Below are 19,651 nucleotides of genomic sequence, written 5' to 3'. Positions count from 1 at the left end.
AATTCTCCAGAAGTGCACATTATATCTCTTACATATCTAATTCCCCTATCATACATTTTTTTGTTATATATAATATTCCCACCTATCTTAAAATTGTGGTTATAAAATAACGGCATATCTAGGATATCTTCACACTTACTGACATTTTGTTTATTAATATACTCAATGTAACATGTAAGGACATCTCTCCAAAAACAATTTTTTAAACTTATCATAATTTTTTCTATGTATTTTTTTCCTAAATTAAACATTTTCTTCACATAAAACATAGAATATACAAGTTGGAAACATTTTCCATTACTTGATACAATTTTCCTTAACCATGTCATTTTCATAGTTTTTTCAAAAGCATATATATATCAGTCATGGCAACTCCTCCATCATCATATGATTTAATAGCAATAGTTTGTTTGATTTTTGCTGGTCCATCCCATATAAAATTGGAAAAAGGCTATTTATTTGTTTTAAAACTTTTTCTCCTGGGCTAGGAAGAGCTACAAACAGGTGTGTAAAAAGGGGAAGTAGTAGTGATTTAACAACTGTTATCTTTCCTAGGGGTGTTAAATTTCTTCTTTTCCAAAAATTTATGATATTGTGCAGCTTTTCCAGTTTACTCGTGAAGTTTATTTCTATTATTTTCTTTAAATCAACATCAAATAATATTCCTAAAACTTTAAAGTTTGTTGTGCCCCAGACTAGTTTATATTTAGTTTTTATTGATTGTATGCTAAACTTTTTGGAGCCAATCCATATAAGGTTTGTTTTGTCATAATTGATTTTCAATCCAGAACATAAGGCAAAGTTATTTAAAAGATCGAGGGTAGCATTAAGGGAAACATCTGTGCCATCCAGAAAGAGAGATGTATCATCAGCAAACTTTGAAATTTTATATTCAATATTTTCTATCACTATTCCTTTAATTTCATTACAATTTCTTATTTTAATTGCCAAAATTTCAGCACACAGAATGAAGATATAGGAACTTATTGGATCTCCTTGTCTGCAACCTCTTTGAATTGTTATAAATTCTGACAAAAACCCATTGATTTGAATTGCCGTCAAGGTATTATGTAGGAAAAGTGAAATCCATTTTTTCAATGTTGTACCAAAATTAAAATAATCTAATGTTTTTTCTATAAAATCAAATTCAAGGGTATCGAACGCCTTTTCAAAGTCGATGGTCATCAAGAGTCCAGGGATATTGTTATCTTCTGTATATTGCATAATGTCATATAAAAGTCTGGTATTCTCACCAATATATCTGCCTTTAATAAATCCTGTCTGATCTTTAGAAATAAGAGTATCAAGGATAGTTTTTAATCTGTTAGCAATAGTCCCAGATGCAAGCTTGTAAATTACATTTAAAAGTGTTAATGGCCTTAGGTTTTTCAAAAAATGTCTGGGTTTATTATCTTTAGGTATACATGTGATTATACCTTGTTTTTGAGTAATTGACATGGTTCCAGAGGTAAAACCATAGTTGAGGCTTCTCACTATAAAGTGGCCTAAATCTTTCCAAAAAACTTTAAAAAATTCTGCTGTAAAACCATCTGATCCTGGGCTTTTGTCATGCTTCATATTTTTTAAAGTAATTAATATTTCCTTAAGTGTAAGAAGGCCTTCTAATGATTGAGATTGTTCAGTGTTTAATTTAATTGTGTTTATTCCTTTAAGGTCATCATGTACATTATAAGAGTCATTAAAGACAGACTTTGTATACAATGTTTTGTAAAATTGGGCAGCTTCTTTTAAAATACCAGGATTATCAAATAGCCGCTGACCTTCATCGTTTTCAATGAAAGGAATGTTTTTATTAGATGCATATTGTGCTTCCAAATTACAAAAATATTTTGAGGGTTTTTCGCCTTCATCAATCCACTTCGCCTTAGCTCTAATGAAAGCGCCTTTCATTTTCAAGTTTCGAATGCCTATGAGTTCTTGTTGCAAAAGATTGAGCTCTTCAATGTTTTCATTTGTTAACTGTTTTTCAATGTCCTCAATTGCTTTTAAAATATAATATTCTCTTTCTTTCTCTTTTTGGATTTGAAGCTCGAATATGATATGGTTTTACCTCTGATTTCCATTAATAAAGTTTCTAAAAACAGTTGATCATTTATAGTAAACTGTATTAAATCATTTTCTATAGTGTTAAGATATTCAATGTTATACACAGGTAAGACATATTGTTGCTTAATTTCTTCAATTTTTTGTTTTATACATTGAATATATTCTAGGTCATAAAGTAATGAATTATTAAATTTCCACAGGCCTTTTCCATGTTCTATTTTGCTAAAATTAAATTCCAGAGTGATAGGGGAGTGATCTGATTTGTAGCTAGCATGTATATCAGATTTCCTAATATACTGACTAAAATCATTAGTTGTTAAAAAAAAGTCCAATCTAGCTTGTTGGACAGTGTTAGGCTTTCGCCAAGTGAAACATTTTGTATCCCCGTTTATAACTCTAAAAGTGTCTATTAGATTTTTATCATTGATTACAGAAGATAACAATTCCCTTGACTTCTTATTATTATTCAAAGTTTTATAGTTGGCATAATCAATATTCACGTCAAGTACTAGATTAAAATCTCCACATAAAATATAAGACTCATTACCTATGGTCTCTATTATATTAAAAAGTTGACTATAAAACAAAGGAGTATCAGTATTTGGTCCATAAAGAGTGCACAGAGTAAATCTATGGTTATCTATTGTTAAGTCTAGAATTAATAAATTTCCCTTTATATTTTGTTCTTGATTGTGCACTTTAACATTCAGATTTGTCAAACATTTATTAAATAAAATGCAAACTCCTCTTGAATTAGAAGTGCCAAAACTAAAATAGCATTTACCATCCCAATTTGAGTAAATTTGTTTTTCCATTGAAGAAGTGAAATGGCAATCCTGTAAACAATATATATGGGCATTTAGACTTTTTAGATATTTAAAAACATCAGCTCTTTTTGAAACATCATTTAGACCACGACAGTTGTATGAAACAATCTTTAAATTATCCATTCTCAATACAAAGGATGACATTTTTGTTAACATACCATAGACAGCAACAGCCATTATCAATTACCACAGTCAATACACAATACACAATTGCAGTAAATACACAATACGTTTTATCTCTGTCAAAACAAATAAATAGGCAATACAAAAATGCTGAAGTTCGCACACAGATTCTACTGGAAAGACATCTACACATACACAACATAAATAGACAATACATTCTGAAATCATACAAACATACAAAAAAACACACATACAGTGCGACTATAAAACAAAACATGTGAACAAAACAAAAGCGGTTAGCCTATGTGCTTATGCATAATACTCATGTTTATAAACAATACGTTTTAAATTAGCATGGTACTCCGCGTATAAGGAACATAAAATAATGTCAAGATGAAGAAAGAAACCGCGTATAAGGAACATAAAATAATATCAAGATAGAGAAAGAAACCGCGTATAAGGAACATAAAATAATATCAAGATAGAGAAAGAAACACAACATTTATATAACAACAGTACAATATAAATTTTACCCGTCTATATTAAAAAAATGTCAAGATAGAGAAAGAAACCGCGTATAAGGAACATAAAATAATGTCAAGATAGAGAAAGAAACCGCGTATATTTTTTTCCCATTTTAATACTAGTTCTGACTTAAATTATGATATGCATTTATGGCCTTTAAATCTCATATAGTCAGTTTGCTATTTTTTGGTTAGTCTAAAAGGTTAATATCAAAGTACCTTTTACTTTCTTAAATAGTATGTTTATCAAGAAACTATAAGTCTATAGACTGATAAAGATAGTAGTGCCTATGTACAATACTGATCCTCTAATTATGAAATAGTTTAAATATCAAGGTTCAGAGCATCCACAACAGTGACACTTTTGATTCAATGTAAACAAAGTTATTAGATATTTATTACACAGTGGGTCTTATAACTAATAAATAAACAGATGATATTTCTGTAATATTATAGAAAACATATTAACTTTATCTGGATTTTATGTCACAAATTTATCAAGAATCACATTTGGTCTGTTATAATAAAAGATTATATGGATTTTGTATTACAAATTTATAATAGCCTCCCTTAGCCACACTCTAAGTCAATATTATTTAGCAAGTGCAATTACACTTGTATAAAATATTCTTATTTCCAGATTTGTTGTTATGATTATTCAGGAATACATATAAAGGCATGAAAGTTGTGTTGAAAAGGTTATGCGTGTTCATTCAGTATTAGTTTAACCCCAAGATGGATCACCTATTTTTCAAATAGATGATCCTTGAGGAATATTTATCTTAGTATTGGTAATGTTATTTCATTTACATGAAGTAAAATTGAAATCATATTAAAAAGAAGAGAAAAAATAATAATATAGCCAAGGATTCAAATATTTGCATGAACATTATTAATAACAGTGTTAGATCTAAATATGTTGTGCATTAATGCACAATCCCAATGGCAATCACCTATGCGAAAACGAAATCATAGATGATTTGTAGGGATAAGATATCTCAGTTAATTATATCATTGAAAATCATATAGTAATAATTATACAATTTCAGATAAAGAGTTGGAAAAAAGTATTCAGAATAAAGACAAAAAACATTTACATGTACAATTATTGTCATATTCTGTTTTAACAGTTGAGAGATGCTTTTATACTATTACTAAATAGCTGATGATATATACCTTATGAGTGATTTATAATGTGACATGTTAAACTCATGGTGATTTACAGTACTATATATTACCTGTTATACTGTTGTTAGATTATATACAAAGGGGATCTATAATAACAGAAAACATAAGATTACATCAATTCGACATCATCCTTACACAATTTAGTAAGATATTGTTTACATGAAAGCTCCTCTCTGCATTATTGAATAATTAGGTCAGTAGTGGTAAAAACCTGTTCTATAAATAGATTGTAAACATTCAGGCATACAGCAGTTTCATGGATGACTGCCCTTGAATAAGGCTAGACAAAACATTCTCTTTAGTTTGAGTGGCTTTGGATAAAAGGTTAACATTTTATTCAGTTTGACAAAGAAAAAAAAACCTAACATATTGAGTTTGTTCTCGATAGGGTATATATGTATATATTAATCTATATCGCTTTATATTGCATTAAAAATATGCTTCCCGCATTCTTGGTAGTAAAATAATATTATTACCATTGTCATAAATTGCGGTGTATATATGCAAAGACAAAAATAAAAGCAAAGAAGGATATACATATCAGATTTGATTATTCTTTAAATTAAAGATATAAATAAATGTAGATATATTATACAGTGAGTAGTATATATGACAGAAATATGACACAGTATCGGGCGCATATAGTAATTATATACATTTAGTATACAATTAACTAAGAAATGCATCAGATGTTTAACATTTATGGTATTAATTTTTGTGAGGTGACAAAACAAGTGTTTTAAAATCAGGTTTCAATATACAAAAGAAGTTATCAACATTACAACATAGTGATAAAGGGAAAAAATGCGCGGCTCAACGGATCAGCAGAGGCAGGTCCGATCCGTGCTGTGGTCGCACACAGTTGAAGAAGTGTGCGTTTATTTCCGTTTGGCACTGTATTCCTTAATCACCGTGTCAATATTGTCATACAAGTCAAATTTGATGCGATCTTCCCGTTTAGTTTTCGCGAACACAGACCCGTTAAAAAACCAGGTGGACTCAATGTCCTTGTGGAGTTGTAGGCGGCTCATCAATCCTGTATTGAGGGCTGTTACGTCATCTACCAGGCGGTGGCCAGATTGCTTCATCTCCTTTCGCTTCCTCATCACCGTGCTCTTGTCATCGTTATTTCTTAGTTTTATAAGAACTGGTCTTATTTGTCCTTTTTTAGTCGGGATCCGATGGATTGCAACAATCTGCTCAGGCTTGATTTCGATGTTTTGGTCTTGGAATAAAGTTGTTACCTTTATTGAGAGGGTTGTAATGCTTTCATTTGGTTCCTCTTTTACATCCATAATTTTGATATTGTTTTTCCTAGAATACTGCTCATTGTGATTGGACCTTTTGCTGTTTTCTTCGCTTAACCTTGTGTTGCTGTTTATTCTATCATTCACATTTTCGAGGGCGGTTTTGTGTTCTTTTAATAGTTTCGCTTGGTTTTCTTTTAGGGTTTCATTTTCAAACTGCAAGCATTTAATCTGGTCAGCGAGTTCATTGGTTTTTTCCTTAATGCTATGTTCTGTGATCTTTAGCAATTTGTTTTCCAGTTCAGTTTGAATGTTTTGTTGAATTTTAGTAAGGAATTCTTCATTCCGTTTTTCCATTTCAGAAATTATTTTGGAGACTGTATTTGTTATCAAATTTTCAATGTCATCTTTTTTTAGCATTTGTTTCAATTCTTCTCTTAGACCTGTTAAAGTGAGTTCCATGGTTTCAAGCTGCAGTTTAATGGAGGTGCTATCATTAATGCTGTCATTGCTGACCTCTGAATGATTTCTCTTTGGCTGATCGCTCCCTTTTGCTGCCATTTTTCCTGCTGGTTGATATTTTGACAATTTTGAGTCTTTAGCATTCATAGTGAATCTGAACAGATATGGTGTTAATCTGATTTCAGGTGTATATAAGTAGTCACCGGTTAAAGATAACAGTAAAATTAATTTGCCACAATATAAAAGCTAACTGTAACAGTTTATTTTCAACTATCCACCAGCTATAATCCGTCAGCTAATCCAGTAATTGCTCCTCCAATATTTGTCCAATATTTGTGATATAGCTAACTAAAAAGGTTTATTTATAGATCACTATATCCAACAAAGGAAAAATGTTTCTTTCACTTTTTACTTAATTTTTTATTTATTTTTCTACATGAAAATTAGTCCATTGTGTAGATCACATTATTCCAAACATTTTCATGTAGACATATCCTTGTTTACCACTGCCTTGTATGAGTATTTTACAATAAGCACAGGAGCTCAAACTCTGTGTCCCATCACCTTGAAAACAACTCAACCAATTCCAAACAAATAACTTAATGACAATATGTAATATATTGTAAACCCCAAAAGCATCCAGAACATTTAAAACAATGTTTTAAATATCCTTAGCAAGTGAATATAACGTCGTTATTAACACACCAAACGTCCTCTATATTCCCGCTTAATACCAAGCCTCATGGCTTTTTTCTTTTGCACATTTTCATGGCGTCAGTTAAACAAGATCCATACACAATTTATTACCAGAAAACGGTTCCGACTTTGCATGCAAAATTCCAGATGCCAATAATAGATTACTAGAAATTCAAGCGAAATATTTGCTTTTTGCTTCATCATACTTCGAATAAGACCTTTGAGAACGAGACTCTTTGCAATCAACAGGTAGATCATGAGCTTTGTGCCATTGTTGAATCCATGTACCTCAATCGATTAAGTTTGGATATCATGCATGATTGGGATAAAAAAAATACTTGCAGCAAGAGAAAATCACGTTTTCAGAGAATTTATGCATTCATCGAAGTGTGGTGATCCCACAAAAATAGAGTCACCAATAATCTGAGAAACATTGTTAATAGTGTATTTGTGGATTAAGATCCACTGAATGCTCGTAAAAAATATATTCAAATAAAGAAAATAACACTAAAAAGATTTTGTCAAAATAGTAGAATCCCTGAAACGAAAGTCATTTTGTTAATAGAGATCCACAGAATAGATATGAATGGTGTAGATTTTTTTTCGAGAGCCGCTACCCGAAATAATTATGATTTTAACCACATTGTCAAAAGCGTAGAACTAGTGACACTGAACAGTCCATAGGAATGACGGAATTTACTGATTTGTTCGTCTTGCTAAATGACAAACTGTGAAGAAGTCTACAAGAGTGTTGAATTTTCTAAGGCTCTAAACAACGTAAGCATCTTAGATAACTTGGAAGGAAGACGGGTGATGAGGAAAGGCCCCTTAAAGCGTTTCTCTGCGAGTTCTCCTTAAAACAATTTGCACATACAAATTCTTGATTTTCAATATACTGAATCATACTTGGATGATAAGACGGTTTTTACTGTTCTTACATATCTTAATGGAAAGCATATCCAAAACAAAGACACGATTTTTAAGGTGATCGTCATCGTCTATCAAGTAAAATGTCAGTATTTCGGCAGAAGCCTGCATAAGAATAATGCTGGGACACATTGTTATACTTAACCGTTATATATTTAACCATCAGCCCAATAACGTTTGTTTGTCTTGGTAAGCACACAACCAATAAACTTGCATATAAGTAGTCAGATGTGTTGAGTGAAATTTAAATTGAATGCTTTAAATATATCACAGCAAACACATATTCTGTTGAAAAGTAGCAGTAACCACAAAATAGAACCTGTCCACACAAGCTAAACAAAAATGTCCCAATAACTTGTATTTCAAGTCAGCAAAAATAGTAGAAGTAGACATATATTATTTGGTTAGACATTGTGGAAGTCCTTAACGTTCCTCACACTTGAATTCAGTTCGTTAGACTAACCCTATGAAAAATCCTCAGCAAGTTGTATAAAGATGTAAGGAATATATACACCGGTATTAATGTTGAACATGTTAAATGTTACAATGAAGTTGATTCAAGCATAACAATTCTCTATTCCATAAAGCAGGAAAAGGACAGCAAATTTACTCCGCAAATATACACGTCTTTTGCTTTTACCTATACATTTAATATAAGCCGAAGTTGAATCAAGGATAATAAAACTCTATTCCATAAAGCAGGAAAAAGACAGGAAATTTACTCCGCAGCTATAAACGTCTTAAGCTATAACGTATACATTTAATAAGTGTTTGGTTTTATTTAGGGTGCTAAGCGTAAGTCTGATTTTTTTTTAAGAAATGGCAAAGGTGATATATAAACAATAAACTGTCGTAAATAAAAAGACATTCATCTTTCTTGTCTGGCTTGACGAGACTTTATGTACATTTAGCCTCAGAATATAAAGGTTTCTCTTACAAACACAACCATTGTATTCTCTTTGCTGGTAAATAAAAAATGCTTCTATTCTTGTCTAGATTTTGATATTACTAAAAGCAACATTTGACAGGTATGACATTACATTTGGTATTATATGGCGTCATTTTCAAATAATTAGCGTTAAAAATAGAGATCATATCAAATTAGAGTATTTATTATACGAATTACGAAGGAATCAGTTCGATTGTAGTCATATTTATGGTAGGTTTATATTGTTTTTTTTCTAGCGTCGCAATTCTACAAAGCCATCGGTTTGACAGTCGGTGTGTTTTTTGGCTTCTGCATTGGAACCATATTAACATATATTATGTAGGTATACTGCTCAAGAAAGATTGATTATTACACAGTTACTTCTGAGGCCGTTTATATATAAATAATTTGCAATTTATATGTGTGTTGACATGATAATGTTGTCGAATGTTTTTGAGAGGTTTCACACATAACTGTTTGTCATGGTTTTTATTAAATTTTGAGTTATATTGCTGTGAAATTCGCGATGTTTACATAATTATTAATTGACTGACATGCAATTGGTTACAACACAATTTTTCCGCCTTATTATTAAGCATATCGCTGTCAGGACCTTTCATCACAAATGCATGCTTTCTGTTATTTTAGCCAATGGTGTTGTCGAAAATGCGGGGAAGAAAATGCAGGTAATTGCCCAATCAATATACTTAAAAAAAACATTTTAGCCAACTTATTTCTTCACCCTTTTTTGCGTTTCTTTCGGGGTGGACCTCCCTACATGTGAGAACGTCTATTAGTAGTTCATCAGACGATAGATTTTGGAGAACGTCAATAATCGAGTCATAAAATTTGTTATTTTATGCATTTCTATATTATTTTTCTAACAAGTTTTGATTATTTAATGATTCGTATTGTTTCTTATAATTTTCGGCTTTATGTTATGACATTTTTATCAGAAATATTTCATCATTTTTTGATAAAGTTTCTTTGGTGTTTCTGGTGCAGTTCCATGAAAACAGATATCATATTTCAGACCGCGTTGTCCTGTTTCTCTTTAAAATGGTTTGGATGTCGTATTACAACATAATGCACAGGTATTCATCTGTTGTAGACATACCACATAAGTCTTTGTTGCATATAAAGAAAAACTTAAAAATATGCCGTGTTTTAAAATATAATTCTTATCATCATATCATATATACTTTTCACAAAATAGTCACCTATTCAAAAGACGAGTTCCTGTATATATATATAAAACATCCTTTCAATAATTGAGTGTTCATAAGACAAGCGTTTTTTTATATTTTAATTTGAAAAATAATCCATGTTAATAAAAAATTTGAAAATATACACGTGTCTTAATCATAGTGATGTGTTAATAATCTAAATGATATGCTGAAAAGGTGTTATAAAATTTGTTGACAAAGGTTTCATAAATTTAGAGTATGTACTTCCCATTTAAGTTATAACACTGTTATTTTGCTTTGTTTAAAGATTTATGTAGGTAATGTTTAAGTTTCATGTAAAATTGTAAAATTGTTGTTTTTTTTTCAAAGTTTTCTCAAATTCCAAAATATCGCGAACTTTATAATTCGGGGTAACATGAGTATATTCTGTAAAGGCTGTAGTTTATTGTCATTTTTCAAATGACAACAATACAATACCGTTTATCTAATGAATAACTTGTTCTTTAAAGCTCACGAAAGATCCTTACACATGTCATACCTTCAAGACAGACACGTAGCACTAAAACATCGATATTATTCAGTACTTTATTGATTGGACAATCATTTCAATCATATTAATTACCATCCATTAAATTATTGAAAGAATATTAAAACTATAGTCCTTCAACGAGCCATTAAATATAATGTCCATGTAATGTATATTACGTATTAAAAAATGCATAAAGACATCTTACTAAACTTATTATTTTTTCAATTTATGCTACAATGCATACTATAATATAAATTTGAAGCAATGTTATTCAGAACATTTCAGTATGAGGCGACCCCTGGTGTCTGAATAATAAAGTATGTTTTTGGCTTTTGCTGATCTGTATGTTCTTAAGTATTTAGAAATCATTGACAAAGTTAAGTTGTTCATATAATTCATCCAGACCCAACGGCAAGGTTTTATTGATCGGACATTGTAACTAGTAAGGGAGATAGTTTCGTTGATGATGATGATGATGATAATAATAATAATGATGATGATGATGATGATGGTGGTGGTGGTGATGATGATAATGATGATGATGATGATAATGATGATGATGATGATGATGATGATGATGATGATGATGATGATGATGATGATGATGATGATGATGATGATGATGATGATGATATAAAACTAGGTTGAAGATAGGCTTTTTATTTTAGTTGTATTGAATATGGTTTTGTACATGATGGTTTTGAAAAAGAACACCATAGCTGAGTATTTTGATGGCTTATATTCAATTTAAAATGTGACAGTAATGGTGTTTGTGTTTTTTTCCATATTTTGAATGAGTACTAGTTTTGTATCGATATTACAACGGATGGAAACATGAATAATTATTTTACTGAATTTGAATTGTTCGTTATTCGAAAATCCTTATTTAACGTAAACAAACGGAAACCACTTCAACGTTATTGTCAGCGTGATTCACACATTATTTCGTGATACGTGAATCATGTGAAATTAAATGGATTAACACTAAACTTAATAATTGTACTTAAAGTCAAGTTCCTTGTTTTTACCAACGCTACAAGTCCGGCATAAGTTCCTTTGCACCTTATACCAATTTCTTTACTTATATAGTTCGTGATAAACACAATAACATAAACGTCCATGTCTGTTTTTATAGCGATTTATTTCTTTTGATTTAATTGTAACATAACGTTTTCCAATGTTTGTAAACTTTTCTGAACAATAAGCTTAATGCGGCGGCCTATCGGCCCCATGACAATTACAAATTATGTGACCGCAATGTCCGGCCTTGTGCGTGGCACTCTACAGTAACCTTAGTAAAAATACAAATATAAACAATGATACAGTCGAGTGTAACGTGTGCAGATTCTAACGGGCCGTGTGCAATGTCACGCGTCTAACAAAATGCAACGTAAAAATGGTGTATTAAACGGAAACGTAACGAATACATACGGAATTGACCGATGCTTCGACGGTGATTATGATACGTAAATAAACAAGGACTCATCATTGAAGTATGATAAAAAAAGGAGTGTCCGACACGTATTGACGTTTTATAACCGAGGCAATAAAATGATGGTCCGCCTAGGCGTAACTGCGTTTTGAAGATTTTTAAATTTGGATTATTGCGTTGATAAAAATTTCGATCATTTTATTTATTCAATGATGCCCGAAATATTGGTTGCGTTACACTTTGATTACAGTTCACATTGAACACAAGAATGTGATTGAAATGAAGTCACAAAATTTACCTTTCTGTATATACAGCGTTATATATTTCAAGTAACTGAACGTACGCCTATTGTGAACGCTGATGAGAACGACGGTTGCCAGGCCATGGAGACGTTGGATGCAGACAAGAATTTTGATAGAACACGGGTACGATTATATGATAAAGAGTACATATGTTGAGTTCAGTATAAGGTCGTATTATCATTACATACGTGATCACATTACACATTTGTTTTCACGAGTTTCGGAGCCCATAGTGAAAATATCTGTTTCAATGACCGTACACTTTCTTTTGAATTCATGATCATAGAGGTGCATATAAAAAAATAACACATGAGTTACTTGAGCGTCATGAGATAGTGTTCACTACGACGTCATATATGTGAAGCTATACTGATTACAACAATTTCGCTGAATGTTGTAGTTCGAATGTGGAGAGTTCTTTAGTTTCCCCATCGTTAATTCTTTGTTTGAATCTTCTGATAGGTCTATATCGTAGAACTTTCCAACATTTAAGCTTAAGATAAATCTTTCTTAGTATTGTAAAAAAATAATTGAACAATAGCTTTGTGAAATGGTTAAAGCTTATAATTTGACACGTACTAAAGTAATGAAGAAGCTGTCTTAACTAGTATTCTCCGCTTATTCACAAAAAGTATATCCATATAAGTATAGTTTATGTTAGCATTCCCAATCATTATTATTTAAATTGTACAGTTGTACAGAACTCACCAACGTTTGTAAATGTATACTTAGTTAACCGGTTAACCGGTAAAAAGACAATGGTATTGAGTAATATGTAAATATGTTATCAGCCAGATGTTTATTTATCTACTGTTTATCACTGTGAAAAGCCTACCACAATGAAAATGACCTAATATTAAACTAAGCCATAGATAATGAGCAACATATCTAAGGTGTTGCTTGGTATGATTCTCATATAATTATTGAGTATTTTCCCCGGTACTAAACGATGTGTAAAACACATCTCATATGCTGCTTTATTAAATGACAAGGAAACGAGTTAATGTTATTAATTTCATTGCTACTTGGTTATGCCTTTGATGTATGTTAATAATATTATTGATTATTATTCCGTTTTTGATGACAATACGCACAACTCCCATGCTCGTTTAATGTCAAGGTCTCAATTTAAGGTCAAGGTTTATGATTAATCGTTTTCTTATTGTAGGTCAATAATGCCTAGAACAGTTGTAATATTACTTCCAATTATGATTCTCTATGATAATAGGTCGCGCACAATTTTGTATCTCTTCTTAGTGACAAGTAAAGGTCAAAGTTCCAAGTCGAATGTTGCGAACTAAAATTTCCGTAATGTAACTGTGTTAATGATGAGGGAGATTTGAAAATAAAGTAGGATAATAAATCCGTTTAACAATAGGATGTTTCAGGTACAGCTGTCTACTAATAGGTTAAAATCTGTAATAATTCAATTGTTAATTTAACGTCTAAAGACGCTGTATTACCTTGAATGTTTCCGTCATGTTCCTTGTGGATTCATCGATATACTGTTGCCCCGCCCCCTCCCAACAATCATAGGCTAGTCACATCCTGTGATACGCTTTTTAAATTCCTTTTTAAAACAAGAATATGCATGAGGTATATATATTAACCTTCGTAAGGTTATTTGTTCATATTTCTTTTAGACGCCGATATATTTGTCGAGTCTTTCTCTGAAACGTGAAAAGAAATCCGACAAAAACTTCAAACTGTATTTCAAGTAAGTTATTTCAATTTATTTTTGTCAATCATAAACAAGCTGAAAAGGAGAGTTGCATTGCAATTTTAAAGAAGTCAGATAAATCATTACATGGGAAGCTTTCAAAAATTGTATCTTTTGTGGGGGGGGGAGTTCTTATGTAGCTATCAAACCTTTCACAAACATTTTCGGTAAAGCATAGTAGAATTTAAAATATGTGATATACAGATTATATTTACGTATAAAAAGCACTGCATTTATCCCCGAGTGAAATATGTTATTTTACGTCTTATGTGTTGTCCTATATGACACACTGACATAAAAAAGTGTACATAAAGTTATCAATTCATATTGATGATTACTGCTTGCGATACCGATTAAACCATTGAGAAGTTAAATTGCAATTAAGTAGAAATAAAATCTCTTCTATCGTTTTTTTTTCAAATTAAATAGCGATGTTATGGTGTAAATGTTAATTTACAAATGAATGTGTTGTCGTTAGTTTATGGACAAAGTTATGGGCTCTGCATGCCTTTCAATATGTCTATGGCCCTACAATTTTTAACATGGACCGGTCAAACATGATCAGATTTTATCATTTATATTGTATTATGTCTGTTTCGTAATGCCTATGTGTTCAAGTTCAAACGTTTTTTTTTAAATGATTACTGCTTGGGTCAGTGTGAGGTTTGACATGCTTGAAAACTTTTTTAAGTCTTCAATACTTTGTATTGGCCGTTATAAGGCGGTGATCCTAGCTAAAAGTCGATTAAATATGTGCAGTTGTATCGTATGTTTTGTCTTGAATGGCAATTGATAAATTATCTTAAATACACTTATACTTGATGTATACATAAATGTCGCAAGTGATATTTGTTCTTGAATGTAATCATTCCCATGTTTGTAAATTTCGATGATTATCTTTATATTCAAAACGTTTAATTTATTTGTGCGGAATCACTCAATAAATTCACAGGGTATCGTCACGTCTTCTATGTGTAAAGCATATGTTAACCGTTTCGCCGTTGACGCCGTTACTTACTAATCCTTTACACAAATGCACCTCTTGTTTTACAGGAACCTTCTTGCAATCGCCATATTCTACGGACTGCCTGTCCTTCAGTTAGTGATCGCTTATCAGAAGGTAAATTGCATTATTGCTACGATCACTATTTTGGATATATGTGGGCAATTTTTAGCTTTTGTATGCGCACGCCAAATTTACTCAGCTCTTAATTCTGCGCTTCTCAGTTATATATAATTGCTACAAAAATATTAATTTGCAAAGGGTGTTTAACAAAGAATCAATTTTGTTTTCTTATGCATGTTGAACACTTGTAATGTATTTGATCACGTTTGTGAAATATAATTATATACTTAAACTATATTTGTCATCAAATTCATTGTTCAGGGTTGCTTGATTTTAATAACCCAAATTGTGTAAATGATATTTAGCAGTAAAGTTTCAATATAAACAACCATGATTTTATGGATACTGTATGATTTGTTTCCTCGGAATGCAGGTCCTGAATATCACAGGTAACAACGATATCTGCTACTACAACTTTGCATGCGCCTATCCATGGGTAGGGATGAGTGCATTCAACAATGTCTTCAGTAACATCGGCTACATGATTTTAGGATTTCTGTTCCTAGTTATCGTCTACATAAGGTATTTTAACGAATCCAGAAGCCCTTAATTCTGCGAAATACTGTTTAAAGCACTGACAGGGGATTCTATTTAATGAAATAATGCCACGCCAAAATGATGCCTTCATAATAAGATATAAAATATCTCAATATTTATTATCACATTAATTATGTTTAGCAGAATTAAATATGGTAAATAGGAACACGCTTTGAAAACACGTGAACTCATGAACATATGGACATAAAATATATGAAAATCGATTCATTTGACCATGATTTGTGGCATTGACCTTTGATCTACGATTTCAAAATAATAAGATAAAAGTTTCATTTTGGACAAAGACAATTACCGGACTAATTTCGAGACGTCATTATGCAGGGACACCAGTCAGTGCGTTCTCATTATGAGGCTGTCGTTCAAACGATTGTATAGCATCGGAAACAGTATTCGCTTCAAGAAGAAATATTAAAGCATTAATTTTACATTATTAACTAGTTGATTGTTTGTATCAACGCGAGTTAGTCTGATGAGTACATGATTAAAGCTTGAATCAAAAGAGACTACCTTCAATGTGCGCATATTCTTGTATGGTAAAGTAATAATGAACTCCTGAAACGTTATTATGAGAGAAATTCTTGCTGTCATCCGTTAATTTGATTTAAGACAAGTGTCACATTACATACACAATAGATGGCAACACATTATAAACATTTATCATTATAAAAGCTTGACTAAATGCCGTATAACGACTTATTCAAAGAATTGGTTATTGTTTGTTATTGAGGAGTTTTTTTACAATTATTTAATAGTCAGTCATATAGTGGCAATAAGGCATAGTGTTTTGGTCAAATGTTTCCTCCATTACGAATTCCATCTTTCATGTAAGTTTAACATTCAAGGGAAACCAGGATCAAAACAACGCTTAAATAAGAAGACGTAACCTTTATTCATGCCGCTAATTACAATACGTAATGTGGTGGTGAAACAGTATATACATCGACTAGACAAACACAAACCCCTAACCGGACTGACAGTTAAGTTTTCAAGACGGAATACAACAATGTCCATGGTTATGTGCAGAACATATGATTACAACTCATTTTTACACTACACATGACATTCTTTGATATTCTTCGTTCACTGGGTCATATATTTTTCATGAATTAAATTGTAATTAATAGCTTGCAAGTTATGCAAGGAATCCGCTGAGTAATATTAAGATTTATTTTAATGAATAACGTCTTTCACATGCTTTTTCCTGTTTTCGTTTTTGATGCAAACAATGAATCTTACACCCTTTATAACGGCTTTTTTGTGAAGCATTACGGTGTTCTTGATTTTTTCATTATGATTAGAAGTTATGTAAAGCGTCAACAAGAAAGAATTTAGCTAATACTCGTGTTTACTACATTTGATCTTTCAACAACACGTGCTGAAGAACTGCAATCTAATTGATTTTATTTTCTCTTTATTGCTTTTTAATTACTTTTTTTATTCAAAAGTGTAGGTTTTTTATTAATTCTGTGATAATTGTACCTTTACGATAAGAAAAATAAAAACAAATAGTTATTTTTACCATACGTATGTTTCTTCCTTAATTTCAAATATTCTGATAGTCTATGCAATATCAGATGCAAAATAATGTTTTAAGTGTAAATGTTTGTTCTCTACGTCTTGTTAATACGAGTCAATAAAATTATATTATAATAAATGTATTAGACATAAAATAATGGTAAAATAAATAATGCTATCAATTACAGTATCGTCATGAAATATTATTTCGTAATTAACGTAAAAAATATACGCAGTTTTTAAAATACAAACCATTTTTAACAATATCGTCAATATGTGAGATTCTTTTTTTATATTCACTTATTCTTTAAAGTGCGGTTATCCGTTTACCATGGTCTCTTCTATCTATAGATGTCTGTTTCTCTTTACATATAAACACTAACATTTTGTCTTTACTAAGTGAAACTTGCCAAAACTATAGATCCTCTCATCTTCATTTAATCAGGACATAGTTCTTTTGATATTTTTCTATACATTTAGTCCACTTGTCTCTTACTGCCATTCTCAAAGGGTACTTCTTACGTGTTTTGTTTACTTCTTCTTACTGCCTTAAAAAAGCTGTCTAAAACTATACAGGTAGTATGTATTGACTACGTCCAATTTGATAATAAATTAACTTAATCATCATAGGAACTATATTTGTTGCTCAATATTGATGATATATGGTCAGAATGTTTGTCTTCTGAATATGTACACCAACTTCGAATTTTGATTAAGTGGGCTTAAAAACTAAGTCACAATATCGAATCTCAGATACACCATGTTTCTTCTCTAGAGCAATCATGTACGTCTCAATCTTGATAAACATGGTCATAATATCTATCTTGGGTCGAATATTACAAGTCACCAAATCAATTATAAAACACAAATACTGTGATACCACTCTAGAATCTATACTGTATTATTCAATTTTGACGAAACTTGGTCAGACAGTCTTACCTAACAGTATCTAGGTCAAATTCATAAGGTAACATATTAATTTTCCTCACAAAACATTATCTAAATAAACATAAACAGGATGCCCTCTCAATGTTCAAAATGTAAGTTGGGGTATTTAAAAATGGGTTAACGGTTGGATTCTTATAAACATATCTAGAGGACGCATTTTGACTCAATCTCAATGAAACATGGCCAAAATGTTAATCATTAAAATATCTAGCCAATGTTTGAATAAGTTCAAGTAGTGTTTATAACTACTTCACCAGATAAAATCGTAGAAAAATCTTCTTTCCGCTCTAGAAACCAAATCATATCACATGTTAGAAACACCTTACAACCACGCTTGAAGTCACCTTTATAGATTCAAGAGTGATAAATCATTTTAAGAAGTTTTACTCACCTACAATATGTAAGCAAAATTGCAAGTTTTGTTAAGTGGAGTTCATGTTACATGGCAAAACGTGTTTTTCTTTACACTATGTACGAAGGGTTTAAATTGAGTTCAAGTCGGATAATACTATAGGTCACTGGGTAAAATATTTAAAAAGCCTTATAGAAAATTAAGATGCTGAGTGCTTCTTAGTAAGAACTAGGTCATTAAGCAAAGTATCCAACAGTGCGTTGTACGATGTCAGTATTTACAACGTTAAGTATCTATAGAGGCCATAGTAAAAGCCTTTTTTTCATAAAACTTGGTCAAATAATGGGTATTATTGATATCTTTGCCGATTCCGAATTTGGGTCCCTTTCGGTAAAAAACTTGGTCAGTAGATTACATTAAATAAAAAACACTGTTTTACACTTTCAAAGTCGAATTTATAAGCCAATCTTCATGAAACATGGTGCGAACATTTGTTCAAATTGTATTTCAACTGATTCGAAAATATCCGGTTCAATTAAAAACATGGCTGTCAGTAGGCGGAGTAATTTACCTTGAATGGCTATAACGAAACCGTTCTAACACTCGAGACGTCTCATTTATCGTACTATCTTTATGACAATTTGTCTCCAATTTCTACTAGTGATATCTCGGCTGAATTCAAAAACGGTTCTGGTGCGTTTAGAAACATTTTCGCCACGGTCGGGACATTTTTTTTTATTTGGAAAAAGAAAAACCATGTAAATACTCTAGAAGTAACATTTTAAGTCCATTACTTATAACACTTGGTCATAACATTTCTTCAGATGATTTCTTGGCTGAGTTCGATAATGGTTCCGGTTCGTTGAAAAACATTTCCGCTAAGCGTCGGGGCAGTTTTCATTGTTTGTCTATGATACAGAGTGCAACAAACGTTAAAATTACCTTTATATACCAATTGTCATGTAACCTGGTCATATACTTTTTCTAATATAT

The 19,651-nt window shown here is 31.3% G+C and overlaps 1 protein-coding gene across 4 annotated transcripts in view; it reads left to right on the top strand.

Moving 5' to 3' along the window:
- Positions 1–19,651, top strand: part of LOC127842760 (SID1 transmembrane family member 1-like) — a 74,470-nt gene that overhangs the window by 16,916 nt on the left and 37,903 nt on the right. For all 4 annotated transcript variants that reach the window (XR_008031864.1, XM_052372470.1, XM_052372471.1 and 1 more), the window contains 6 exons: positions 9,247–9,328; positions 9,638–9,675; positions 12,468–12,562; positions 14,083–14,156; positions 15,213–15,279; positions 15,659–15,807. Coding sequence is in view for 3 of the 4 variants with exons in the window: in XM_052372470.1 (XP_052228430.1) it covers positions 9,247–9,328; positions 9,638–9,675; positions 12,468–12,562; positions 14,083–14,156; positions 15,213–15,279; positions 15,659–15,807 (505 nt within the window). In the remaining variant the exon portion in view is untranslated. The remainder of the gene's footprint in view (positions 1–9,246; positions 9,329–9,637; positions 9,676–12,467; positions 12,563–14,082; positions 14,157–15,212; positions 15,280–15,658; positions 15,808–19,651) is intronic.

This window comes from Dreissena polymorpha, chromosome 8 (genome assembly GCF_020536995.1).
Source record: "Dreissena polymorpha isolate Duluth1 chromosome 8, UMN_Dpol_1.0, whole genome shotgun sequence".
Taxonomy (NCBI): Eukaryota; Metazoa; Mollusca; class Bivalvia; order Myida; family Dreissenidae; genus Dreissena; species Dreissena polymorpha.
The sequence above is the reverse complement of the archived record's forward strand: the minus strand, read 5'-3'. Positions and strand labels throughout refer to the sequence as shown.